Here is a 27,737-nt window from a genome sequence, read left to right on the forward strand (position 1 = left end):
ACCAGCTACACCAGTGAAAGAACTCTGGGAAATGACTATGAACCACTACATAGAATTACCACCTGCATTTCTGATTTCCTTCACAAGCTAATTGCTCACGATTTCAAAGTCCGATTCCTTTTGTACAGCAAAATAACTGTATGTGTAAGGTCTAGATATGGGGTATCCAAATGAAATTAGGGTTTAATTGGGGTCTAGTGGCAGGTTCGGGGTACAGGGAGTCAAATAGAGCTCCCCTGCAATCCCTTTGGATTCGGCGCAAGGATATGGAGTTAAATGAGGTCTAGCAGAGGCGCAAGAGTTCCCTACAAAGGAATTTACAGACCCAAAAACCTAGATTGATAAAAGAGGTTTATTTTGGGGTTTGGAAGTAAGGTTAAAGTCTAGTTAGTAAAAGGTGAAGGTAGAGATAAGAAGGGACCGAAAACAGTGTTCCAGTGGGCAGAGACCCTTGGCATGCCAGGCGTAAGGCTGACATGTTTGGAACCTCTGCAAAGAGAGGACTACAGCTTGGCTCTTTTATAATGAGAGAGATTTAGCTAAAGGGGCCCGTAGGTGGAATCCCAAGTTGGCTCCTCGATGGGTTTCAGTGAAGGCTAGAATTTGCTTAGTGGGGGTTGGGAAACCTGAACAGATCATTAGAATGAGGGCTGGGTCAAGCCCAAGTTGGCTCAGATCCAGTCTGGGGCTGGGACAGGGCTGGATCTTCTATTGGAATTCAAAGGGGTGCTTTTGACCAGGATTTGTGAATCAAAGATTCTAGCTTCTTGAATTGATAATGCATCAGCTAGGAGAGGCTAGGAATCAGAAAGGAATAAATCAATCTGAAAGGACTAGTTTCTTAAAGGGACCAAAACCTGCATCATATGCTCATGTATACATATATTGTATTTAACTTCTGCTTTAACATATTTAACATGCATTGTTCAACCTGCCATCTGAGGGAGGGGATGGGGGGGAAGGAGGGGAAAAGTTGGAACAAAAGGTTTTGCAACTGTCAATGCTGAAAAATTACCCATGCATGTAGCTTGTTAAAAAAAAAAAAAAAAAGTAACACATTCTACATGTAAATTTGCCAGATTAAGACAAGAGAAAAAATTTAAAATCATAATTAGGAACATCAAGAATAACTTTTTCTAAGTATTTAAGTTGTCTTAACAACAAAAACAGACAAAACAATTATTTAGGTATAATTGGGAGGCAGAATGACAGAGTGCTAGGTATGGAGTTAGGAAGACTTGAGTTCAAAACATGCCATAAGGCACCTACTAGTGTGTGATTTTTCAATTATGTACAGCTCTTCATGAGTCAATTTGGGGTTTTCTTGGAAAAGACTGAAGTGGTTTGCCATTTATTTTTCTAGTTCATTTTACAAATGAAGAAACTGAGGCAAACAAGGTTAAGTGACTTGCCAGAGTCACATAGCTAGAGTCTGAGGCCATATTTTAACTGGAAGAAGTGTCTTCCTGACTCCAGGCCTGGTATTGTATCCACTCCACCTCCTAGTTGCCATAAAAACCCTAGAGACCAGTCAAAGTTCTCTGAGTGTCACTTTCCTCCCATCTATGTTCCTAAATGAAGTTAAAACTTAAATGTATGTTCCTATAAGCCTAATTAGGCAAACTATATTCCAATTTCTTTTTTGTTTATTCAGTAGCACAAATGCTTTTAGATATTCTATTTTCCTACATTAAAAGTAAATTAAAATATACATCATACAGTATAAAATATAGAATACTCAAGTGTATCAATTTGCTTAAATGTAGTTTAATTAGGTGTACAATTCACTTTCTACATGTCACGATTAAATTATTTAAAAATAAGACTTTATTACTCAGATTAATAATTACATATTAGCACTTATACTTCTGGTGGCAATATTACCTTTAATGCACTGAGAACAGCAGTGAAAATATTAAGTTGTACAGCCTGTTGACGAACACCTTTAGCCTGTTTGACACACTCAGCAAAATGATCCAGCATTTGTAATCTGTAATATCAGAATGAAGATCTTTAAAAATTCCTATTACACAAAAACAATGTTAATATAATAAGCTTAAGTATGAACTAATTTTAAGCAAACACATTCCAGAGTCTCTTTTTTCATTTCTATTTTATTGTCTGAACTGGTCTTGCCTAATATCCATGTTCCTACTAATTAAAGTAATGCAACAGTCAAAATATTAACCTTCAATTGCTAATGAGTGTATGAAAGAACAATTACCTTAAAAATACCCATAATATGACCTGAAGATGTTTCACCTCAGATACCCCCCGAAAAAAATTATACACACACACACACACACACACACATACACACACACACACACACACACACACACACACACACACACACACACACACACACATATATGTATGTATATATACATATAGTATATCTTCACTTCCTTTCCATAGATTTTGATCTACTTTTGGCTTAGGCAAAAAAGGTGCCTGAACTCTGGGGAAGGAAAATGAAGACTGGAAGGAAAGCAAAAGTTTGTGTATCCCTCAAGTTGAAAAAATAAGGATAAATTTAAGAACAGGGAAAATTTTGTTTTAGATTATTCTGTCTAAAGAGCAATGAGACGGAGGCAGCTAGGTGGCACAATGGATTGAGCACCAACCCTGAATTCGAATCTGGCCTCAGACACTTAACACTTTACATTGCCCAGTGACCCTGGGCAAGTCACTTAACCTCTACCTCAGGGGAAAAAAATTTTTAAAAAGAGCAATGAGACAGTTTCAAGTACTACTATAAAGGAAGCCAGTTCATATATATTTTATTACCTACCAAGTCATACACTAACTCTGGGGAAAAACAACTCTAAAAAATCAGGCATATTGATAGATTCATTGTGATCTATAGGATATTTATCCCTTACCTAGTCAATAATCCTCAGAGATCAAGATGGTTCACAAGGACAGCCTTAGAGATTCTGGACAGGCCTTGGGTTCCACATCAAATAAGTCTTTATACTTGTAATAAAAGTACCAAGCAAGTCTCCAGAGAATCCCTCACTCAGGATCACTTTGAGTAGTAAACTTCTATAGTTTACTCAAATCTAAACACATAGGTTTCTGTAAATGTAGGGCATTATTTAATCCAATTTTCTGCTTCTTTATGGGATTATTATAAAGTCTCAGGATTTGTCCTTCTCATTAAAAAAAAAAAAAAAATACATGTGCATTACAATTTTTAATAGATTTAGGAAGCTTGTCCCAACTTTTTGTCAGTAACTAGCTGTATGACTTTGAACATGCTATATAAATCTTTTGCATCTGAAATTTCTTCCACTATAAAATAAATTACTCTAAAAAGAAGGACTGATGTTCTAAGTAAAGGATTTTGATCACCAAACATGGAATAGTTTTTGTCTATTTTTAATCATGCTAGATCAGAGATTCCTAACCTTTTTTGTGTATGGATCATTTTGGCAGTTTGTTGAAGTTCATGGACCCCATCTCAGAATGACTTTAAATGCATAAAATAAAATGTATATTATTAAAATTAAATTTAAAAACCAATAATATTAAAACATATTAAAATATTTTATGACTTTGTGGAGAAGTAAAAGTTTCATACTTTGACTATACTCTTCCTTAAATTAATAGCTATAAAGATCAGATAACCAATAAATAATTATGTTCTACATCTTATAAAGATAATGCTACTAATCCATTTCTGATGGAATTTTAGTTTTGAATAGTGGTGACAGATTTACGTGCATTGATCTATGTACACTTCATTCTCATTGTGCCCACTGATATGCAAAATAATTGATGAAGTTTTATCATATAGTATTATAAATAATAAATGTCTAATATGTAATTTTACTCTCTTAATTATTATGACATCCTAACCAAACAAGTCATAACCCTAAATAAGTAAATAATTTAAGTGATTAACATGAATTAATCACACAGAAGTTTAAAAATTCTAACAATCCAATCTGATTAAAAGTGTCAAAAATTAGTTACTACCACTTATGATATCAATTTAAAACTACAAATGCTGTGAAGTATTTAACAGTGTGAATGTAACAGTAACTGAAAAACATCAGAAACTGCACTGAACTTGATATCAGTTAACTTTTCCCTGGCAATTTAGCAAACTCAGGGTAATCACCTTAAATAATAGATTACTCTCAAAGTGGTAGCCAAAAATCTCCTAATAGATTTTCTTTCTTTCTTTTTAAAATTCAATTCAATTTTATCTTATTTTCAATTTAATATATTTTTTATAGAACTACTGTAATCTTATCTTTTCCTATAAGAAGTTTTTAACATAGTTTCAAATAATGTGAAATTTGTATTTTAGTTTGCTAAAACCAAGTCTTTACAATAATCTCAATTTAAGACTAGTAATTATCTGCAATAATTACAAAAACTGATTTTACTCTCATTTATACTAACCGGTGTTTATAAGAAACGTGAGGAAATACGACACCAAAGAGAGCAACAGAAGCATCAATGACTGAGACTCCAAGCGGAAGAGGACCAGGAACAGCTTCACCAGCAGGTATTCGTAAATAAATGGAGGATGGGTCATGCTCTAAAGCACCACTCCCAGATGCACTATTTGGCTGGAGCTGCAAAACAGTCACATAAAAACTTTGCAAAACTCATTTTATACTTTTTAAAATCTTATTAAAAAGATAGGGAGGTAGTAAAAGATAAAAAACAAAAAATAAGACTTTTAAAAACTTATGATTTACTTTTGTGTCATGGTTTTAAAATTGCTTTTTAAAAATCCTAACTCAATATACCATCAAAATGCTATCTAAAGCAATTGGAAAGAGATTTTAAAAGCACCTTTTAAACTACTATAAAAAAGGCACATTAGAAGACTAAAAATTGAAAATTAACCCATGTACACAAATCTTAATTTTTGATACATCTCTCAAAAATAAGGCTCCCCCAAAATCCTCATTCCTACACATTTCCCAAACCTATCCTGTTATAGAGCTGGAAATGATTTTGGTGTAACTGCCAACACCTAAATTTAAAACAAATTGAATAACTATAACAACCTCTTCAAATTCTAGGGCTAGAGATTCTTATCTGTACCACAACAGCTCAATCATCAATCACCAGGATGTTATCTTTAATGTCAAGGCTGCCTACATCTTGATTAATATTAAATGTTTTCTTTTTTAAGTAATAATGTAAAATCATATAAGACCACTGTTGAATACCTTAAATCTTTTTTTTAAAGGATGACTAATTTTTTTTATGATTTACTACCTGATCTTCAATTGATTTATGATCAGTTTCTTGAAGCCAGGAACCAAGAAGAACACTGTCATCATAGTGGCAGAGGGATCTAAGAAGCGAGGTAGTTGTATTGGCAGAATTATCTGTCAAAGTAAATTCTGCCACCAGTTCCCTAAGAAGTGCATTAAAAGATCCTAAAAAACCAGAAATATAAATTAGAAAGCAAAAAATATTTTTAATACTGTATAAAAGCAAACTTAGAAGTATTCTGGCAATAAAGTGATCCTACAATAATGTTACTTTGGACAATTGGCATGAAATAAGCAAATTCTTCTTCCTGTTATATGTCTAAAAGCAATTATTATTAAATTTTTAAAAAAGAATTATTAAAAAAGAAAAAAGAGGGAAATTGTGAGAAATGGATGGGCATATACTTGATCCCACAGTTATAAAAATTAAATTGGAGAAATAAAACTTAAATCAGAAATTTGAAATCCACAAGGACATTAAAGAATCACCAAGGATGGAAGTTAGTTATCTTCCCCTCCAAAAATGTAAGAATGTAAGCTCCTCGGGGTCAGGGACTGGCTTTAATATTCAAGGGTGATGGCCTGAGATTTGAAAAAAATCTTTTATTCTTTGCCCTCCAATGTTAATTTCCCCTCTTCCAAAATGTAAATTTCTTGGGGGCAGGGACTAACTATGAAATGAGGGGGGAGAGTCAGGTTTAAGATGTGTCTACTAAACCTAGGCACCCATTTTTGCAAGAATGTAAAATCTTTCCTGCATTCAGAGAAAAAAAAATTCTTACTGAAATGAAAAACTGCCACTTTTAAATTATCTACAACAATGGCACTTCTCTCTAGTTACTATATTGTTATAAAATTTGATCAGAACTTTTAAGTAACCAAACAATAAAGTATCAAAAAATAATTCTAATCAAATTTGACATTTTTAATTTACATGGCATTGAATAAGAGCATGCAAAGATTCTTGTCTCTGAAGACACACCAGCATTTTCTATAGTTTATACAGTCTTTTATTTCTAACAAGTATATTATTTCTACCCATAAATCCTGAAATAACCTCATTATAAATGTTTGAAGTATACAATTATATATAGAAAAGTGAGAATTCTTATTAGACTATTACAATATTTTAAATTCTAATTACCTTCATAAGTTTTGGGGGGTAACAATGCCAAAATATCGTAAAGTCTTAAACGAACCATTGCAGCACTGGCCTTCAAATGAGCTCCATGGGCTTTAATTACAGAAGGAATGCTAAAATGACAAAAGGGTGAATTACAATTTAATTCAGCAAAAATATTTTATGAACAAATTCTTGAAATACACAAATTATTAAAAATCAATGGATAACAATACATTTTTTTTCCTGCATTACTCATATTCTCAAAGTTTTAAGAGGAATGTTTGGCAATTAGTCATCTTAAAATAGCAAGAAAAATTCCTAAAACATTGGGGATAATTCTAGGAATTTATGCCATTCTGAAAGGAAAAAAGAAAGAAAACAAAGTAGATAAATAGCAACTTTTTGCTAACCCTTCCTTGACTCCTATCTTGTCCGGAGTCCCATTCTACTCCTTTGGGAAAGAACCCAAGAAAGTATTAAAGGACTCTCTCCACTCCAGTCCCCAGAGTGGTCCCAAGTGTTTCTCAGTTGAAGGAATTGCTAACAAGATCAATATAGCCCAAGTCCCTTCCCTCTGTTTGCTAACTCTTCTCATCTCAGAACTGTAGGGAAATTCAAATTCTGCCTCACGTGTAGAAATAGGAGAAGCAGCAAAACCATGGGGACCCCACACAACTTTGCCCAAACAACTCTTCAACCCAGTTTTGGGGGAGTAGGGGTAATGCCCAATGGTCATCATTTCCTGAATCCTGGTACTTGAAACTCCCAGTAAAAAGAGATCCTTGCAACAGTCATTCCAGCTTTCAGCAGGATTTTCCAAGAACTGCCTGGAAAGAATCTGGGTATCCCTGCCATCGCCCAGTATGGCAGTATGAGATGAGAAAGCCAGTCAACCTCTGCATTTGGTCAAACTACCATTCTTTGTTTCAATTGTGGATAAGTATTAGTTATATAATTTATGGCAAATGATGTTATCTCTGCCCAGCTTTCTGATTTGTAAAGAAATAATAATTAGTAAAGACCACATGACTGCAAATGTGCTTAGCACAAAGCATGCAATATGACTGTTAATTGCTTTATTGGATATAATTGCTTCATATTTGAGAACTTTATGGGTTTTTTTTAGATGTGACCAACTGATAAATGATTTCTATGTGTGTATAAAGTAATTTGGAAATTTATTTGAGATATGATAGTAAAAGCAATTTTAAAGGAGCTCTAATTAAAGTCCACAAAAGAAATATGTAAATTGTAATCTATTTGAACTGATAGTGTTAACAGAAGAGTTTGGGAACTTTAGGAAAACAGAAAAGCAGTTTGCTACTACTTTAAAAACTCGATCTAGAGTCAAACTTCTGACAGTCCTGTCAGTAAAAACTGGCACCTTAACCCTTTTTTGGCTCACAAAAGAGAAATGATTTGCATGAATTGGAAAATAATAACCAAATAGCAATTCAGTTTGTTTAGAATATTTAATCAGAATCTAGGGAATCTCATTAACTAAAGCTCTCATTTTAAAAATCTGTTCTATTTCAATTTTAAGAATTGTCTTGTTTTCTCTCCAAAATAAAAAGGAAACTTATTTAAGGTAAATAGTAACTACAGCTAAGACTATTTGGCTATTATTTAGGAAAATTCTATAATTGTTAACTAAGTTATTTGGATTTATGGTTTGGTAAGAATTTATAAGCCTGTACAATGATTGATCCTTTGCGCTAGGATAAGTTTAAACTTATAAAAACATGTTAAATAAAAATCTCTTATATAAGTGCTAGAAAACTTTTAGAATAATATGTGTCTAGCCCTAAGCTGTGATTAGTAGAATTTGCAATTAGAGACAAAATCTCTTAGGACTGTAACTGATAATCTTTTGAGTTTTGAATTTGATTGTTTGATCATTAAGTCAATAACCCACCATTTCAGAGAAATGCTATAAATTACTCAGAGAAATGCCATCTTATCTGGGCAAGAGTTGTGTGGACAACTTTGCCCTCTGCTTAAGACAGGAGCCTTCTGACTCACTTTGCCAGTTCTGTTTTTTTGTTTCCCACCCGATAATTCCTGAGTCTGGCTATGAGATGGAATTATTACTGCATGATCAATTGTCAAACAATCTAAGGATGCTTTATCCTGTCATGTATGTGCTTTCAGGCTGAAGCCTGAAGGATTTGTTTTTATGCTATTATTATCACGTCCCTGCTTTTTCCTCTTATGGCAAATTTCTATAATCAGAGCAAATGGTCACTAGAAGCCATGGGCCCAATACAAATATCCCAGGGGACACAATGGTTTTCCACCTTAGATATTAAAGATGCTTTCTGTTGCATATCATTGTATAAAGATTCATAATTTCTTTCTGCCTTTGAAGGGGCACATTCAGGGGAACATATTGCCTACCAATTAACTTGGTCAGTCATGTTCATAACATGGAAGTAGCTCAGGACTTCCGTGATAGCCCCCACATATTTGGACAGGCACTGGCTATCTAGTATGTAGATGATATCTTGATCTGCAGCTGAAGTCCAGAAGCTTCTCTGGCTGCATCCATACAAATCCCTAACTTCCAGCCCTCCTCCTCCACTCAGGTCTATGAAGCTCCTTTGTCCAAAGCCCAATATTGTCTATCAGTTTGCTAATCACTCCCTGAGCCATTGTGTACTTTCCTGGGCATGGCTGGATTTTATACCTAACTTTAATTATTGCCAAGTCCCCATAATTCTATTCAAGGCCCTAACACAATTCCCCTTAAATGGGGACCCTGATCAGGCCAAAGTTTTTAAATCCTGAAAGCTCTTACCCCTACCAAAAACCTTTTACATTGTATATTGATGGAAGGCAGGGCCAGGTCCTAGGGGTCTCGACTCAACTAGGATCTCTGGAACCCTTTCCCAGATCTCTTGCTTCTCAAAGAAACTGGATATTTTTTGAAGTGACCCTCCTTCCTTAGAGCAATGGCACAGCCATTCTAACTGAGGAAGCCTCCAAATTCATCCTAGGCCAATCACTGGAAACTCTAACAGGGTTCAGAGCATTTTGTAAGACACAGATCACCAGTGGCTTGCTAGTGGAGGCTTACTAGATATCAGCCTCTCCTGTCAGACACTCCCAACCTAACTCTCCAGATATGCCACATTGTTAACCCTCCCGTTCTGTTCCCTAACAAGAGTCAGGTGACATCATTCATAATTGTGAGGAAGCTTTAGATTCTGTCTACTCTAGCAGACCTGAGGAACATTCCTCTCAACACAGCCCAGATGGTGAATGGTTTATATATAGACCAAGTTTTCTTGAAAATGGGGAAAGGAAGGCAGGTTATTCTGTAGTGGCCCTCAGTAAGGCCCTTGGAGAAAAAGCTACTCCCCCCTGGGATTTCTACCCAGAAAGCTGAACTTCTTGCCTTTACTATGGCTTTAGAACTGGCGAAAGGAATGAGAGTAAACATCTATACATACTCCAATTATGTTTTTCATATTTTTCATGCTTGTGGGGCTATATGGAAAGAAAGGGGTATACCCTTTTCCCCTCTAGGTTGTTTCAAAACACGCTCAAGTCAGCTTCTAATCCCAGAAGCAAGTCAATGGAAACTTCTCTTTGACCTACACCAAGCTACCCCCTTGGAAAAAAAAATCCTCTCCAATCCCTTGTGAAACATTTTTACTGTTCACAAGCTAGGAGAAACAATTAAACAGAACTGTCAGATCTACCCAGATTATGCCCAACTAAATTCTGAAAGGGCTATTAAATTCCCCTTCTCTTGAAGCTTATCTGGAGGAAAGGTACATATTTGGAAAGGACTAGCAAATAGATTTTACACATATACCCCTTTTTAGGGGGTTTCAAACTGCTTTGGATTTTTGTTGACACCTTTCTTAATTGGGGAAAAGTCTTCCCTTGTAAGACTGAAAAGGCTCAGGGGTTTTTGTTAAAGGAGATAAAGCCCATTTAAGATTATTTATCATCTCTATCCTGCTTGGTGGCCCCAGTCTTCTGAGAAGGTAGAGAACACATCCTCAAGTCAGTTCTTACTAAACTGTGCCTGAAATCTCCAGAGAATTGGGTAGAAAATCACCCATTACTCCAACTTCAAACTCAAAATTTTCCCCCCAGCTGGACTCATATTTCTAGAATTAAAAATGCTACTCCTATTACATCTTCTCCTTCAGATATTCCTGAATATTCCTATGAACCCACAGAAGAGCTGAAACTACTTTTCTGCAAAACTCCTAGAAACACACTGGATAGAGAAGGGTGAAATTGTCTGTGTCTTTCTCTCCCTCACACTAGCTTTCTTTCTTCCTTGTTATTTTCCATTTTTCCCAAGTATACCTTTAACAATACTCCAAAGATGAGGGCTTTGCATTTAATATTTTCTCTACAGCTCTCCTGGTGTCACTCTATGGGCCCCCGCCAGTAGGGAGATAACTCCTTAGTCTTTAGTCAGGCTAGGGAACTTCATGGGTAGAGGAGGCATTCAGGATTGTTGGATGTGCCATCATCATCCTCAAGGCAGCCCACATATATGACTTGATGCATTATTTGCAAAGGCCCCATTCCCAAATATCACCATCTCCACCCTGAATGCTACCCATTTGTACTAGCTACCCCTCCAGGGGAATAACTTTAACCTGACTATCCCCTGTCTTCTTGCCAGAAAGGATATCTTGCCCACATAATAACTATAGGATATCCATTCTAAAATTACTCTGGCAAACTCATTCATAATGCTTTTCTACCACCTTCCTTGAAGCTTCTTCATAATCTCCTAAGAATATTCCTATTGATAGATTTGAACTTGCTATAAAGCTATGAACTTCCAGCTATTTGTTCATACTGAATACCATAGGCAAACTGATTCTGATATTCAGTACCACTCTCAATGCTGCTGCTGCCATCATCAAGTTGTGTGCCTCCCCCTCCTCAGTCTGAGCCCCACTAGGCAGAATCAGCTCTACATCGCTAATCAGCAAAAGCAATTCAAGATGAGATCTCTGTTCCTTTGTCCGAAAAGAATTTGGGTTACAGATTGTTTGAGAGGGGAAATGATGTAATATAGTCTCTGGGGAGACCTTAGGGGGCTTCTGTTCTAACAATCTCTCAGTGATTTTAAATCTTCTGGCTTTGGAGTCTATGATCTTGAGGCCCTCTGATCTAAAAATGCTATTGTTCTGTCAATGATTATATAAAAGTCCTCTGCCCTAGAAATATAATAATATTTCTTCCCTGAGACTTTAGGGAAGATATATTTGTGGATCCTGAAACTACTGTTCTAACAGTCTGTTAATGGTTTCAAGTCTTCTGGCCTTAGAATAGTCCTACAAACATTACTGTCTATTGGTCAGTGATAACCAAATCTTGAGATCACTCTTTGATTCTACCCTTAGGCCATAAAATGAGCATATCTATAACATGAAGAACTAGATAAATGTGTCTCTGTAATTCAGTTCCTTGCTAAATTCTCTTGGAATTTAGAATACTTCAATTGGCATTACAATTACAACAAACTTTTCCCCTTGACTTGAAGATGAGTTCAAGCCTGCAAATTCTTTTGAGACACCTCATGACACCAGTCTGTGACTCTCAACCTTTTGGGGTCCCTTCCCAACCTCAACGATATCAATCAATCAAACATTTTAAAAGAATTTTCTAGAGGCCAATCACTATGCTAAATAATGAATATAGAAAAAAAAAAAAAAAAGTACAAAAATTCATTGTTCCTCAAGAAGCTTACATCCTAATGGAATGACAACTTGTAGGCAAAGACATACAAGATATACACAAAGTAGATACAAAGCAACTTTAGAGGGGAAGGCATGATCAGCTTGGGAAAACTAGGAAAGAGACATGTCTACAGAAGGTGGTGTCTGAGCGAAATCTGAATAAAGACAAAGCATTCTAAGTACAAGGGCCAATGAAAAGGTACATAGATGGAGTTGTGAAGATAAAATTATTTATAAAGCACTTTGCAAATCTCAAAGTGCTTTATAAAATACAATTATTAGTGAAGAATTTCAAGCCAATTTGATTGGACCATTGGACATGTGCAACAGAGTATAATGTATAAGAACATTAGAAAGAAGGGACTAAGTTGGGAAGAAACTTGAATGCAAATGGAGTGATTTGTATTTTATCCTAGAGTTAACAGGGAAGCACTATATTTTATTGAGTTAGCACCAGAGTAATTATAACTTCATTGGATTTTCATTTTGGGAAAATTTGGGGTCAATTGTGTGAAGAACAATATGTAGAGGAGAAAGACTTGAATCACAGAGAACAATTAAGAGGATAATAGACTAGTATAGGTATTGTTGTTTGTCCTTTGTTTTCACAGAAGACCAAAGAAACCATACATGGGAGATGCTTTGACTCAAATTTGAATTTAAGTGAAGCAAAGTTGCACAAAGTCATCAGCCTCATTCTCCCTTCTACAGTCATTTAAGTCCAGTGACAGAACAAAAGTCAAGGAAACTGGCAATGGCCTGGACTACAGTGGATGACCTTGGGGTCGATGTTTGGCCAAGCTCCAAATGCTCCACAAAGCATTTCTCATCATCATTTCTCACAGTTCTCATCTATGTAATCTAACAGAGGAAGTTTTCACATGCTTGGGATAGACACCCCAAGCTCACTGAAGGGTTTATGGTCTATTACCCTCAGCCTGATTTTGCTTACCTACTGAGACAGTTTATTGAAGCTGTGCATGCTACAGCTTCTTGGAGCCATAGATATGAACTAAGTATCAAATAGACACCAAATGTGTCACAAAGAACTGGACAACTAAAACTACTGAACAATAAAATATTCAGTATAGGTAAGAAGGGATGAAGGTGATAGCTAAGGACACACACATTAGTTAAGACATTCAAATGTTAAGATTTGGCAAATAGATATTCAGTGTGATTTAGAATTCAAAGATAACACTGAGGTTAGCAACCTAAGTGACTGAAAGGATAATGGTGACCTCAAAATTAATAGAAAAGTTCAGAAAAGAATAAGTTTAGGGGAAAAGATAATGAATTCTTTGGTGGTATTTAATTTGAGATGCCTATAGAATGTCCTGTTCAAAATGCCTTGTAGGTAGTTCATAATATTGCACTAGAGTTTAGAAAAGAGAAAAGGGCTGAATTTATATTTAAGAATCACTGACATAGATACTTTAATTGAACCTGTGGAGGCTGCTGAAAATTATAAAATAAGAAACTATAAAGAAAAGAGAAGAGGAATCAAGATAGTGTCTTAAGGAATACTCAAATTTAGTTAGCATGAGTGGTTTAAGATTCAGCAAAGGACTCTGAGAAAGAACAGTCAAGAAGGAGGATAACCAAGAGAAAGTACTATTTAAAAAAGAGAGAGAGAGAGAGAGAGAGAGAAAGAGAGAGAGAGAGAGAGAGAGAGAAAGAGAGAGAGAGAGAGAGAGAGAAAGAGAGAGAAGAGAAAGAGAGAGAGAGAGAGAGAGAGAGAGAGAAAGAGAGAGAGAGAGAGAAGAGAAAGAGAGAGAGAGAGAGAGAGAGAGAGAAGCAAGAATATTCAAGAAATTGACCAAAAAGATGGTCAATAATATTAAATACTGCTGCTGAGAGGTCAAGAAGAATGTTGGCTGTGTAAAGGATGAGACCATGGTTGACTTTGGAGAGAGATATTCAGTTGAATAATAAGCTTAGAAACTATAATGTAAAGGCTTAAAAGAGGATGAGGGGGAAAAAAAGGAAGTGTATTGATATAAAGACTTTTTCAAGAAATTTATCTAAGAAAGGAAGAAAAGATAAAGAATAATACTAATGAGCATAGTATTTTTAATTTCATTTTCATTCCAGTAAACATTTATTAAGCTACTACTATATTACATGTAAAGCATTGTGGTAGGTACCAGAAAGACAAAAATAAAATATTGTTTCTATTCCCAAAATATTCACATAAATTGCTCTTCAAAAAAATCAATAACATTTAAAGTTATATCCATTCTTTTCTTTACATTATAAGATCTGTTTAAGGCTAATAATTAAGATTTTTTTTCATTCTTAAATATGAGGTTAATGTACCAAACCAAAATGAGAAGTGGAAGCATACCAAAAATACACTATTTATCAAACTGTTTACTTACTGTGACATCATTGTCATGGCACATTCAATAGGTGTCATCAATTTTCTAATCACATCCTCAGTTAAGAGCTCAGGACAATGAGCAACAAAACTCCTCATGGCTAAATTAAAAAAACAAACAAATACAATATCACTTAAGTAGTAAATAAATTAAATTGACAAACTAAGGACAGATGTAGGGCCCTTTTTTTAATTAAAAAATTTGAAAGAAAGTACAAATTCCCAAAAGGATGAATTACTAGTTGTAATAAATGTCATGTGAGAAAAAAATAAACTTCATGGATTTTTTTTTTTGTTCTTGTTAGTTGTGAGAACTAAAAAGAAAAAAAATTAAAAGATACATATCTATACAATGTTAATATGGGAAGAAGTCTCTTAATATATGAGTACAAGCCATTTTCTTAACCATCATCTACTTTTATTGATACTTTTTCTGAAAACACAACTGCCACTCATTTTTTTCCTGAATTCTGCTGAGGAACAATAAATTCAACTTAAATTGTCATTTTAAGTCTGGAACTGTGTATCTTCTAAAAAAGAAAATGGTGGATTTTACTTTCTGATCCTTTTTGCCATCTCCTCCACTTATAGATAACTTTTTCCCACTCATATTCACTATTATAATTTTGTTTTCATTTTGTCAAGTTCCATTAATTTATTTCTAATCTGTCTTTTCATTTCTTTAAAAGGAGGGAGAAATGAAGCCAAAACTAGGTGTTTATAATTTAAATTCCTATCCAAATCTTTTAATTTTAATTTGTTTCCTTTTTAAATCAACACTATCAATATTAATTTGTCTTGTTTGAAGTTTTCTCCTCCCCAATTCTATCTTTCCTCTAAAACTCCACTCCTGTTTCTCCCTGTCCCACACTAATTTCTCAGTTCCCTATATTTCTACCATGATAATCTCTTTTTTCTTTATTTAATTAATCCCTCTCTTCCTTTGCTTGACCCAAAAAAGAACAAAATTCATCACTTTCTACACCTCCATATTTGAATAATCTGCTGTTTTTCCCAAGAAATATTAAATTCCTCCATTTCTTACTTAATCTTTTTTTTTTTCTTCTCCTCTATACATGTGTATGTGTTTGTGTGTGTATGTGTATCTATCTCCTCTAAGTTCATGGATATTTGCCCTTCCCTGGCCCACCCGCTATCTCCCATACCATGATGCTTAAAGAAAGTAGAATTCTGAGGGGACAATAATCTTTTCTCCCCATTTTGGGATATAAACATTTGAGTCTTTAAAACTTTTTTACCTGCTAATTTTCTTTTGTCTAAAGTATTTACCTTTCAGAGATTCTGCCCAGCTCTGATTTTCTCAAAAGAAATATTTGGATTTCAATGATCCTATTAATATATTTTCTTCCTTAGGGTTAAATTTAACTATGTAATCATTATCCTATGTGTAAAACTCTTTCCTTTCAATATATTGCTAATATTTTCTTTCCATCATTGTAGCAGCTATAGATAAATCTGACTGGGATGCCTTCAGATTCAACTTGTCTCTTCTTGGCCATTTGTAGTATTTTCCCCTTTGACCTGGAAACTCTGGATCTTAATAACCACATTTCTAGGTATATTTTGGCTAAGATTTCAATCAGGTAATGACTTGTGGATTGTATCAACTCATATCTTGTCTTTTTGTTTGAATCCTTCAGGGTTATTTTCTTTTGTGATTACTTAAATATGCTATTGGTCCAGTGATTCTTAAGAGAAGTCTCTTTCTTTTTGTCCAAGATTTCATTCTTGTAATGATCTACTGGTGAGGAAACTTCCTCAACTACTGTAGATCTCCAGATGATCTACAATGTAACAGTTACAAAATGTTGCCTGGATCACTGAAAGGTTAATTGATGTAAGCAGGATCACATACCATGTGTCAGAGATAGGACTTGAAGTCTGACTGAGATCAAAACCTTTACTAATTATACAACATTGCCTAAATGCCCTTTTCTTCCATGTTAGTAGTTTTTGATGACACAGTGCATGTATTCTTCAAATTTTGTCACCTTTTAACTTTACTTCAATGTTTCTTAATGATTATTTAATTTTTGAGCTTCATCTCCTTCATTGTTTCTTCAAGATATTCACTACTTTGCTAAGGTGTAACGTGCTGTTGTCTCCAGAAACTGCCGATCGCTCTCTGGTCTAGAGGAGAGACTTCTTCCTCCAGAGAGCCTCCTCAACTCTGACGTAGCGCGGAGACCCCCTATCTCTCGAGTGATGCTCTCTTTTATCTTCCCAGAGAATGGGCATGGGATAACGCAAGGGCTTCTGGGAAAAATTACTTCAACCAACTTAGCACTTAGTAAGAACCTAACACTAAGGTTTAACAGCTTCTGTTCTAAGCTGACTATTCTAGTTCTTATTTTTTCATTACTACATTCCCTACTATTCTTAGAGTCCTTATGGTCATTTCATACTCCTTTCTGGTGTTGTATCTACAGTTGCTACAGTATTATAGTATACTACTTTTTATCCTGGGATGCTCTTATCATAGGAATTCTCCTTAACCACTGTGGTCACCATGGTAGTAATGGAAGACTAATAATTCATGATTCTGACTTAACATAGAGATCAGAAAAAATTCCCAGGTGTTTAGTAAGTAAAGATCATTAAACATCAATTTCTTCCCACACATATACAGAATGAATAATAAATAGTATTTGGGACACAAATTTTCATCTAAGTTGAATGGACTATCATATAACAAAAGATATCTTCAAAAATATTCTTTTTATTCACTTGGTGAAGTGCTATTAATATGATAACTTTTGAAAGTCAAATTGACTTCAGTACTTACCACATAAAGCTCCAGCTCGGCCTTCCAATGTTACCTGCCAAGTAAAAGAATCTCCTCGTGCCTTTTCAGCTTCTAGTTCCTTTAAGGAACGAGGGAAGACATTTCGCCATAATAACAGCATTTTGGGAAGATGGTAACGAACAACAGAAGGACCTAATAAAAAAAAATGAGAACAAATATCTTTCATAAAAAATAAAAAAGTAATGGGTATTAATACCATAAATAAAAATGTAACGAAAAGGAAATCTAGGCACATATTACAAATATTTCTATGTGTCCATAGAGTTCTTTCTTTGAAATAAAATTGTGCTGCTTTATTAATTTTTTTTCTTTTTCTTTTTTTTTTTTTTTTTTGCTGACGCAATTGGGGTTGAATGACTTGCTCAGGATCACACAGTTAGGCAGTGTTAAGTGTCTGAGACCAGATTTGAACTCAGGTTCTCCTGATTTCAGGGCTGATGCTCTATCTATTGCACCACCTAACTGCTCTGCTCTAATAATTTTAACAAAATATTTTCAGTATCCATTCACCTTCAATATACCCGAATTTTATTATTAACAATAATAATAATTAGTTTCAAAAAATTTAGCTAAAAAAAGTAGAGACATAAAAAGCATATTTATTTAACTTCACCATAATAATTATAATTTTCTAAAATAACTACTTTAAGTAAGAAATATTCATGTTAACCTTCATTTTTACTAAAGATTTTTAATTCAACATGCAAAATTGTTTATTCCTCTTTTCCCAGAAAAATGCCAAATACTTCAAGAAGTTATTTACACATTAAGTAAAATGTGCTTTTTAATATATTGGGGGAAAGTAACAGTTATATGGCTTTTCAAAAATAAAATAAAATTTAGTTATAATAGGCCACAAGATGCTGCACCCAAGTATAAAAATGAATATAAATATAAATATAATAGTCAGGTTATGTCATAAACAGTGTTTAATAATATTTTATAATGACACATTTAATTTATATAAACATTTGTGATAGCATTTTTATTGGTTTTTTCTAAAAATTCATATTCTTTCAATTCTATAACAATTTTAGTTTTATATGAAACCTAAATTTAGAGTTCTTTCTAGTGAAATCAATTATTAATTTAGCAATCTAGCCTTTTAGAAAAACTATTAACTTTGGATAAAAATCTGTCTTCTAAGTAACAGGCACAGCTTTCATTATATTTTTGTTAATTTGACTTTTTAAAAAGTTAACTAAAACTTAATAATTCTGCTATCAATATTATCCTTAAACCATTAAGTGAGAATAATCTTGAAGAATACAAAACTATCTGAGCCCAAGTTCCTAATTTTGTCACTCTTTGTTCGAAGCAATATTTTAAAGTTATACTTAATAACATTCAAAGAAAATACAAGTGTTGTATATCTTCTGAATCATTTTTTATTGAACTAAAGATGAAAACATAATATGCATATGTAGCTTAATCCTAAATTTAATGTCAATATAACATTTCTATTTGTTAGTGTCATTTAAAGTTTAGAATTTGAAGGTTAAAATTATTATAAACTGAATTGTTTTTGTAGTTTATTGACACAAGAGCAGAAGTAAATCAAAATCCAATTCAAATATAATTAATTATACCTAAAGTCATAAGTGCTCCAAGTAGAAGCCATCCAGCTTGAGTACGTTGCAAAGATAGCCTACTGTTTTGAGCAGCAGTTCGTAAGAGATCTTCAGCAATGCTTACTACCATCTGCAAAGAAAATGCTAAATTTCAACTTTAAATAAATCTAAGGAAGAAAGGGAAAAAAACAAGTATTTATTAAGTATATACTATGTGCCAAATGCCCTTAAGTATTTTATAAATATTATCTCACTGAATCCTCAAAACAACCCAGAAAGGAAAATATTATTCCCATTTTTTAGTTAAGGAAACCAAGTCAGAAAAGTGGCTTGCCCAAAGTCATGTAGCCAGTAAGTATGAGACCAGATTTGAATTCAAATCTTCCTGACTTCAGGCCCAGCACTCTAGTCACTAAAAAAATTTTTTTTTTCTTTTGTCTTTTTTGTATTTCCAGGACTTTAGTTTAGTGCCTGGCACATTCTAAGTGCTTGACAAATGCTTATTGACTTTTTGGCCTGATACAAATGTAATCTTTCTTAACATGTTCTCAAATAAGCAATCACTACCACAAAATGAAATGCCAGGGGACATTAGTATACTCTAGTCCCAGTTCTACTTGTGAGATATTGGGCAAGCCTCTTAAATTTAATTATATACTGTGAATCTACCTTTGCTTAGTACTTTATTAGGACTACAGAGAATGAATGATGAAATAATCTTCATCCTTAAAGAATTTAAAATCTCTTAGAGAAGTAGGATATGAATGAAAGAATATGAATCAGTATAAGTGTAAGTGCTCAAATTAGAGGTAGAAATACATTCAGAGGAAGGAGAGATCAATGAAAGTTGACGTGACATTTCATGGAGGTGATGGATGGGAAACAGAAATTATGAGATGGATAAAGACCAACTTCTCCATTAAAAAAGAATATTTGAGCCTACATCTATTTCACAGTAAAATTGTAAAGATAAGTTGAATAATCTGAAAGAAAACAAATATTAAAAATATTTATCTTTACCCTCAACTATAAGCAAAGATTTTTGTTAATAATTGTGAAATATTAAATAATTATGAAATTAAATTAAGTATTAATTACAAACTTCAACAAAATATCATGGCAAAATTATGGTTCTTATAAATTACTGATTCACAGGCTTTAGGTTTTTTAAATATGTATTTTATAATACAAATAAATAAAAAGATTTATTCTTGAAAGCAGAAACAAAGCTGTAATAGTTAGTATAATAAAATCCTGTAGCCCAAATAAACTTACATAATAATAATATATAAAAAATGAAAATATCTAAAGCAGCATTTAATGTAAAAATTCTGTTTTCATTTATCAACTCTGATTTTTAACAAATTATATTGTTATGAATCTTCTATAGTCTAAAGTCCTTCCTAAATCTGAGGTTCTGGGATTTTAAAGTTCTCCTATGGGTTATTATGATATGGATGTAACTGAATTCTTAAAGGCTGTACTAAAAGAACATAAGTTTTGTTAGACCTAACAAGGTGGCAAAGCTTCTGCTCTTGGGGATAAAATGCATATCTGTTGTAAAACAATCAGGCTTGTTAAAAATTTGGAAATGTTCAATAACAGCTTGATTGCAGGATTATGACTTTTTTGATCACAGGTTGCAGTAGTCAGAAATAGTAGCCTGAAAAACCACAGTGAAATGAAGGAACCATGAAAGATTGAAGTTTCTTATGAACTAAGTATAGTTTTTGGTATTTTTAATTTTTAGTTTTTAACAGTCATCACTATTATATTTTAGTGTAATCTAGTATCATGAATATTAGATGCTTAACAAATATTTATGGTTACAGACTTATCTATATAATCTACATTTTACCTTTCCTTTGGCATGAGGGATACCCAAAGGGCACTGATGTACTCCACCTAATAAAGCAGCCATGGCAAAACTGTAACCACTAACAGCTTCAGGGGAGGTCTTCAAATTATTGAGTCTTTCTGCACATCTGTCTAGAAATGGGGTCAATTGGAAAGGCAAGGCCACAGCTACACAACGCAAACACCATGCTGCTGCAAGTCGGGCAGCCATACTAGGATGCAGAAGCACTGATGTTACAGTTTCCAAAAGACCTGAAGGAGAAAAAAACATGAATGAGGTGGAGTGAGCTCTTTCAGACAGTCATGAAAATTGAGTAAGGCTTCACCAATCTCAAAGTTGGTGTAGGCCTGAACCAACACTCATCAGGATATATCTACCTCTCCTTCCTGCTATTTTTTCCATGACATCATTTGCTTAGTACCTCAACCTAAACCAAAAATGGACAGTTATATTCTTATTGGCCAAAGCTCAATTTCCCGGGATAGTTCCTGCATTTAGAATGTAAGACAAATTCTTTCAGCCAGTGAGGATGAGGGTCACTGTGTTAGGGACTATTTAATCTGCTGTCCCATCTCTATAAGGTGCCTCCTCTCTTTGATTGCTTCTTTGACTGGAATGATGCCTGCTTCTTGCAAGAATGTATAATAAACCTTGTTTTTGCTGCTAGAGATATCTCCAGCTATTTTATTATATGGTGGTCTCTCACCTCTCTAAACCACACAATTTTGGGGCCTCATCCAGGATCATGTGACCTGGTGAGTGGGAAAACTCTCAGATGCTAAAGCGCCCTGCCCTATTTTAGGCAGCCCGCAAGCCTCTAGAGTTTCTCCTTGCTCTCCAAGATAAAGTAGCCCGAAGTGGAGAGACTTAGAATAAAGAGAAAGTAAGAAACTCCACAGCAACAAATAAATAAATAAACAAACAAACAAATAAACAAACAAACAAACAAACAAACAAATAAATAAATAAAATCCAATTGGTCAGTATAAGGACAAAGCAGTCAGACAATTTTTGTGCCCACAACCCAGAGGTAAGCCCTATGAGCCACTTGAGTCTAGGGTTATAGACTCTGAAGTGGTGCTCTGGACAGTCATCTTTGGGTGACTGAGGATTGAGGGCGACCCCACTGTGACTGGGCATGTGGAACTTAGATTCCATTCAAATTAAGATGGGCTTGGCTAACTCGAAGCCACCCTCCATGGAGAATGATAAAAAAATACCAGGAGACAGTCATTTGGGAAATAAGTAAATGAAACAATTTGACAATATATAAGAGAAAAACAAGAAAAAGATAAGATATTGCTGTTTTGTCTGGGACAACAAAGATATTGGAGGCACCATTTGGCCTAACTATGGCTCCCCTGAAGACTAGGTGTGCCAAAAACTAAATTTGTATGTTAATAGTAAAGAATCTGTTAATCCAGAGAAGGAAGAATATTTCAGACTGCAGCTTTCTGGGGCCCAAATAATGTTAAGCAAGGATGTAGAAATGGAGAAGACTCCAAAGACACAGCAATGGGATACACTCTTATCTCTCCCTCCTCTATAATATCTCTACCCTAGAAAGCCATGACTTCCAGGCCTGAAAGGGGAGGAGAGGAGTTGATTCAATTAACTCCTCCCAGTTATATGGTTACAGTTATATACCCACCACCACCACTGGTTGAGGGCTATATGCTCCACTGCAGAAGGAATTAGAGCAAATTCAAAGGGATATTCAAAATTACCCCTTTCAAATCCCAAGATCTTGAATACTAAATTGTATCCTTTAAGAGAAGATTCTTGGCTCAGGGAGGTATGGGATATGTGAATACTTCCCGAGTACCACAGAAGTCAGGAACTTTAAGAAGGAAATGAGGTCCTTAATTCCTGGGCTCTAATCTTTTTACCTGGAAAGAACATGTCTATTTTGAATGCTTCTTCTCACAAGAGGAGAGGGGACTAAGTAGAGGAATAGCTATGAAGGAGTGGGATAGAAGAAACTCTTCAGCTGCAGGAGTAGTCCTGGCTGACCAGGATGAAGGATCTTAGAGAATTGATAATTACAGGAATTCAAAATGCAGTACCAAAGGCACAGAACATGAAAAAGGCCTTTGGGGTGAGGAAGGATGAGTCACTAGGTGAACACATGTGAGCAGATTAAAAGTAGCATGAAGAAGTACTCTGGATTTGATCCTGCCAACCCAGGAATAGAAGATACCTTGAAATTGCACTTTGTCAGATATTAAAGTAGGAAAGGGACCAGTATATGCCAAAATATTTGTGGCAGCCCTTTTTGTAGTGGCTAGAAACTGGAAATTGAATGGATGCCCATCAATTGGAGAATGGTTGGGTAAATTGTGGTATATGAATGTTATGGAATATTATTGTTCTGTAAGAAATGACCAACAGGAGGAATACAGAGAGGCTTGGAGAGACTTACATGAACTGATGCTAAGTGAAATGAGCAGAACCAGGAGATCATTATACACTTCAACAACAATACTGTATGAGGATGTATCCAATTTATTGGAAGAAGTCACCAAGGTGCATGTTAGGAGAGTTGAGAAACAAAAGCAGAAAGCCAAAATTTTAGTCCAAATGGTACAGGGAATTGCAAAGAATGTAGAAAAACCAAAAGAACAAGGTCCCAAGGAAAGGAGGGCAGAAAGCCTTTGAAATGTTAGGAATGTCAAAAAGAAGGACATATAGTAAAAGATTGTGCCCAGTGAAGAAGGAAACAGCAGATATATTTCCTTGTTAAACTTGATGAAGATTAGGGAAGTCAGGGTTTTTTTTTAAGACTCCCACCCAGAACCCTTGATAAATTTAAGGGTGGGAGATACCACTACACACCTGTCAGATTGGTTAGAATGACAGAGAAAGATAATGCGGAATGTTGAAAGGGATATAGGAAAACTGGGACACTGGTACATTGTTGGTGGAATTGTGAATACATCCAGCCATTCTGGAGAGCGATTTGGAACTACGCTCAAAAAGTTATCAAACTGGGCATACCCTTTGATCCAGCAGTGTTACTACTGGGCTTATATCCCAAAGAGAACTTAAAGAAGAGAAAGGGACTCACATGTGCAAGAAAGTTTGTGGCAGCCCTCTTTGTAGTGGCCAAAAACTGGAAACTGAGTGGATGCCCATCAATTGGAAAATGGCTGAATAAATTGTGGTATATGGATGCTATGGAATATTATTGTTCTGTAAGAAATGACCAGTTCTCTTTTAATGTCCTGGTCCAGTTTCCCTAATAGTCCTATTTAGTTACTCTGCCTCAAGTTATAACCATTTCTTTTTAATGTTAGGATAAAGATCTTATATCTTAGACCTTAGGGCTATACTTATTCCCTCTTAATGTTTGATGAGATAAAGGTCTTTATTCATTTTAAACATCATTAGAACATCAGGAGCCTTAACATTACCTCCCATTATGTCATCCTAAGTGCCTTAACATTACCTCCCATTATGTCATCCTAAGTGCCTCTCCCCATTAGGTCAACCCCATCCAGGTACCTCCCCCATTATGTCATTATTCTTGTTACCCTATAAAGAATCTTATGTATCTGACACTGGGGCTAGATTCCTAGAGACCATAGTCTCGTTCAGCCCTGGGACCATGGATCCATTTGGTCTCAGTAAATCTCTCCATTTAATAAATTCTGTATTGAATATTCTCTAATCTCTGTCTTGCTCAGTTTCTCTGGCATTACACCTGCATTTTTGAGTTCCTTCACAGGTTAATAGTACATCAAAGTCCGCTTCTTTTTGTACAGCAAAATAACTGTGTGGACATATATATATATATATATAGTATTTAACTTATACTTTAACATATTTAACATGTATTGGTCAACCTGTCATCTGGGGGAGGGGGGGAGGGAAAGGAGGGGAAAAATTGGAACAAAAGATTTTACAATTGTCAATGCTAAAAAATTATCCATGCATATATCTTGTAACTAAAAAGCAAAAATAAAAAAAAAATAAAAATTAAGAGTGGGCCCCACTAGGAAGCTATTGGGTTTTTAGTAGACAACAGGGCATCAAGATCCTCAGTAACCTGTTTGTCTGAGGAGGTTAGACTGTATAAAGGGACGCTGGTGATTTCTGGAATTAAAGAAGAAAATTTTCTTGTACCTATGACCATGCCCTATAAAACTTATATGGGAAAGGAGGAAACACTAGGTAGATTTTTTATCATAGAAGCAGAAGTAAACTTGCTGGGGAGAGATTTGATAACTAAACTAGAAATTGTGTTGATCCCCCATGGACCCAGTATATACCCCAGTAGAATGGCACTAATGAATGAATTAGATCAGACTAGGATAAACCCTGAGTTTTGGGTGGGGCCTGATAATCCAGGCAAAGCACACATAGTTCTGATAAAGATCAACTTGAAAGATCCTAGATCAGGCTATACCCAATTTCCCTAGAAGGAAGGAGAGATGTGCAACCTGTGATACAAGGCTTATTGAGAAATAGATTAATAGAACCCTCTATTTCACCCTTCAATACACCTATACTTCCTGTCAAGAAGAAGGATGAGAAGTACAGGTTAGTTCAGGATTGAGGGAGACCAACAAGATTGGATTACTCCTCAACCTATGGTTCTAGACCCATAAAACATCCTGGGCTGGATTCCCAGCTCTGCCAAGTGGTTCAGAATACATTCTGGAGCTGTTCTTTAGAGGAGAATACTAACTCTTTGCCTCTGAATGGGAAGACCCAGAAACTGGAAGAAAGCACCAACTGAGGCAGTATGCTTTACCCCAAGTCTATATTAAGTCCTTGAATTTGTTTAGCCAAGTCCTTGAAAATTGCAAGGGAGACTTCCACCAAGTAATGAGAACTCGGTTGTTGCAGTATGTGGGTGATTTATTGGTAGTAGGGGACAAAAAGGAACACATTAGCAGTTTTACCATCGATTTATTATACTTCTTGAGAGAACTAGGGTTTAGAGTATCAAAAAAGAAATTATGGAGGAAAGTCCAAATTCTAGTATGTGGGATCAAGAAAATGATCACAAGTTTGAAGACTTAAGACATCTCCCCACCTTGGAACCCTCTCCCCATCTCAGGCCCTACTAGGTGGTAGGGTCAGGTGATATTGACCTCAGACACTGAAATTTGGATCCAGGGATGAAGCTGGACACACCATACCAGAATAAAAGAACCTGTAGCACCATCTTTATTGGAGTGGACAGTCAAAGATAAAGGAGACCTCAAATTACATTTGAAAAGGGGGTCTCCACTGAATGGTAGCACAATTTCTGAACCCAGTACATTGTAATTGTCTTATTACTCTTTCTTTTTCTTACATTAACCACTTTAGGCCTCTTTGTCTGTTTGGGAGCCAATATATTTTCCTCTGGGAACTACACCTTAACCTCACATTGTAATAATAGTTGGACCTATTGGGCTTTCCCTGGGCTTTAGGTTAACTTGTTTTCTCATGATGGTCATGGTGGTTATAGAGGCCAGACCTTTACCACCCAGAGATGAGAATCAGTTCCTCCTGCTTATGCAGAACATAGGAAGGACTTTTAACTTGTCAAATTGTTGGATCTGTGGTGATCCCAACAGTTGAGTCAATGGCCATGGTCTTAAAGATTTGGCTAGAATGATCTGGAAAGAAGGAAACGGAGTCTGGATATTTCCATTACCCAGAATGGAGATGCTCATGTTCCTGTACATATCTGGAACTCACCATTCAATACTTCCTGGTGATTCTGGTTTGGGGGAAGCTGGGAGAAACAACTTCTTTATTTTGGCCTTACAGTGCTTAGTGGTATTATATTACTCCCTATCTGCCTACCTTATTTTAGAATAGTCCAAAACACACTATTTAGAATGATTAGGTTGGAAGGAAAAACTGAAGGGTCTATAAGATTGATGGTTTTAAAAAAGGACAAACATGGGAGCCAGTGGTCCAAGAAGACCAACAGCAGTCAGAAGGAGATGGGGAATTACATAAAGAAAGTAAAATTATGTTACAAAAATTTGAAGAGATCTCAGTGGACAAATCAGAAAGGGGATTAAATGAGATGAAGTGAGATCTTTCAGTTGTGAAAATTAAGTAAGGCTTCGCCAATCCCAAAGTTGGTGTAGGCTTGAACCAACACTCATTAGGACATCTACCTCCTTGCTACCCTATGGTAAACTATACTCTTATTGGCCAAAGCTCAATTGCCTGGGATAGTTCCTGCATTTAGAATGTAAGACCCATTCCTTCAGATGAAGAGGGTCAGTGGTGGGAGAGATTTTTTTTCCCTTAGGGACTATTTAGTCTGCTGTCCTGCTTCTAAAAAGTGCCTTCTCCCTTTCATTGCTTGCTTGTTTCATTGAAGAGACACCCATTTCTTACAAGAACATATAATAAACCTTATTTGCTCCTAGAGATATCTCCAGCTATTTTATTATATGGTGGTGACTCCTCAATCTGAGCCACGCAACCACAAAGATGTATTCTTTTAAAAGGCAGAAAAACCAATTCCACCAAAGAATATAACATAATAACAAAAATCAAAATAATTAGTTGTTCCAGAGATACTTTTACAACTAGAATATGTTTAATCAACTGTTTTTTAACAATAATGTACTTTAATGGAAACTTCTGAAACACGGAAGACTAGCTACAGTTATAGCTACTAAAATATTGGTTGATTGAGAACTAAACTTGAATATTCAACATTTTCAATTATTTATCCTGAAAAGAGTATTCATATATTGGGAATACCAGAATCAAATATGCTCATAAAATTTTTAATTAATCTCCTAATCCTTTAAGTATAATTTTGAGCTGCATCTAAATCCTGCCTCTTTTATTTACTAATTATTATAACTATGGAAAAAGTTCCTTCACTACTTCTAATCTCAACAGGTAGATTTGATGATCCCTTAAAGTCCTATTCAGCTTTCAATATATGGAGATCCAGCAATGATTCCTTTCATTTCTTATCTCTTTTCAATCAGGTGCATAATATGTCTTATCTAAATAGATAAGCTTTGAATGAAATTAAGAGAATAGA

At 35.0% G+C, this 27,737-nt stretch overlaps 1 protein-coding gene across 2 annotated transcripts in view; it reads right to left on the minus strand.

The window, feature by feature from the left end:
* Positions 1-27,737, minus strand: part of HEATR5B (HEAT repeat containing 5B) — a 127,860-nt gene that overhangs the window by 68,491 nt on the left and 31,632 nt on the right. For both annotated transcript variants that reach the window (XM_074288186.1, XM_074288185.1), the window contains exons 11-18: positions 20,723-20,973; positions 18,883-18,994; positions 17,273-17,425; positions 14,468-14,567; positions 6,391-6,500; positions 5,248-5,411; positions 4,417-4,592; positions 1,885-1,990 (exon numbers count right to left, since the gene is read on the minus strand). In XM_074288186.1, the coding sequence (XP_074144287.1) occupies positions 1,885-1,990; positions 4,417-4,592; positions 5,248-5,411; positions 6,391-6,500; positions 14,468-14,567; positions 17,273-17,425; positions 18,883-18,994; positions 20,723-20,973 (1,172 nt within the window). The remainder of the gene's footprint in view (positions 1-1,884; positions 1,991-4,416; positions 4,593-5,247; positions 5,412-6,390; positions 6,501-14,467; positions 14,568-17,272; positions 17,426-18,882; positions 18,995-20,722; positions 20,974-27,737) is intronic.

This window comes from Sminthopsis crassicaudata, chromosome 2, assembly GCF_048593235.1.
Source record: "Sminthopsis crassicaudata isolate SCR6 chromosome 2, ASM4859323v1, whole genome shotgun sequence".
In the NCBI taxonomy this organism is placed as follows: Eukaryota; Metazoa; Chordata; class Mammalia; order Dasyuromorphia; family Dasyuridae; genus Sminthopsis; species Sminthopsis crassicaudata.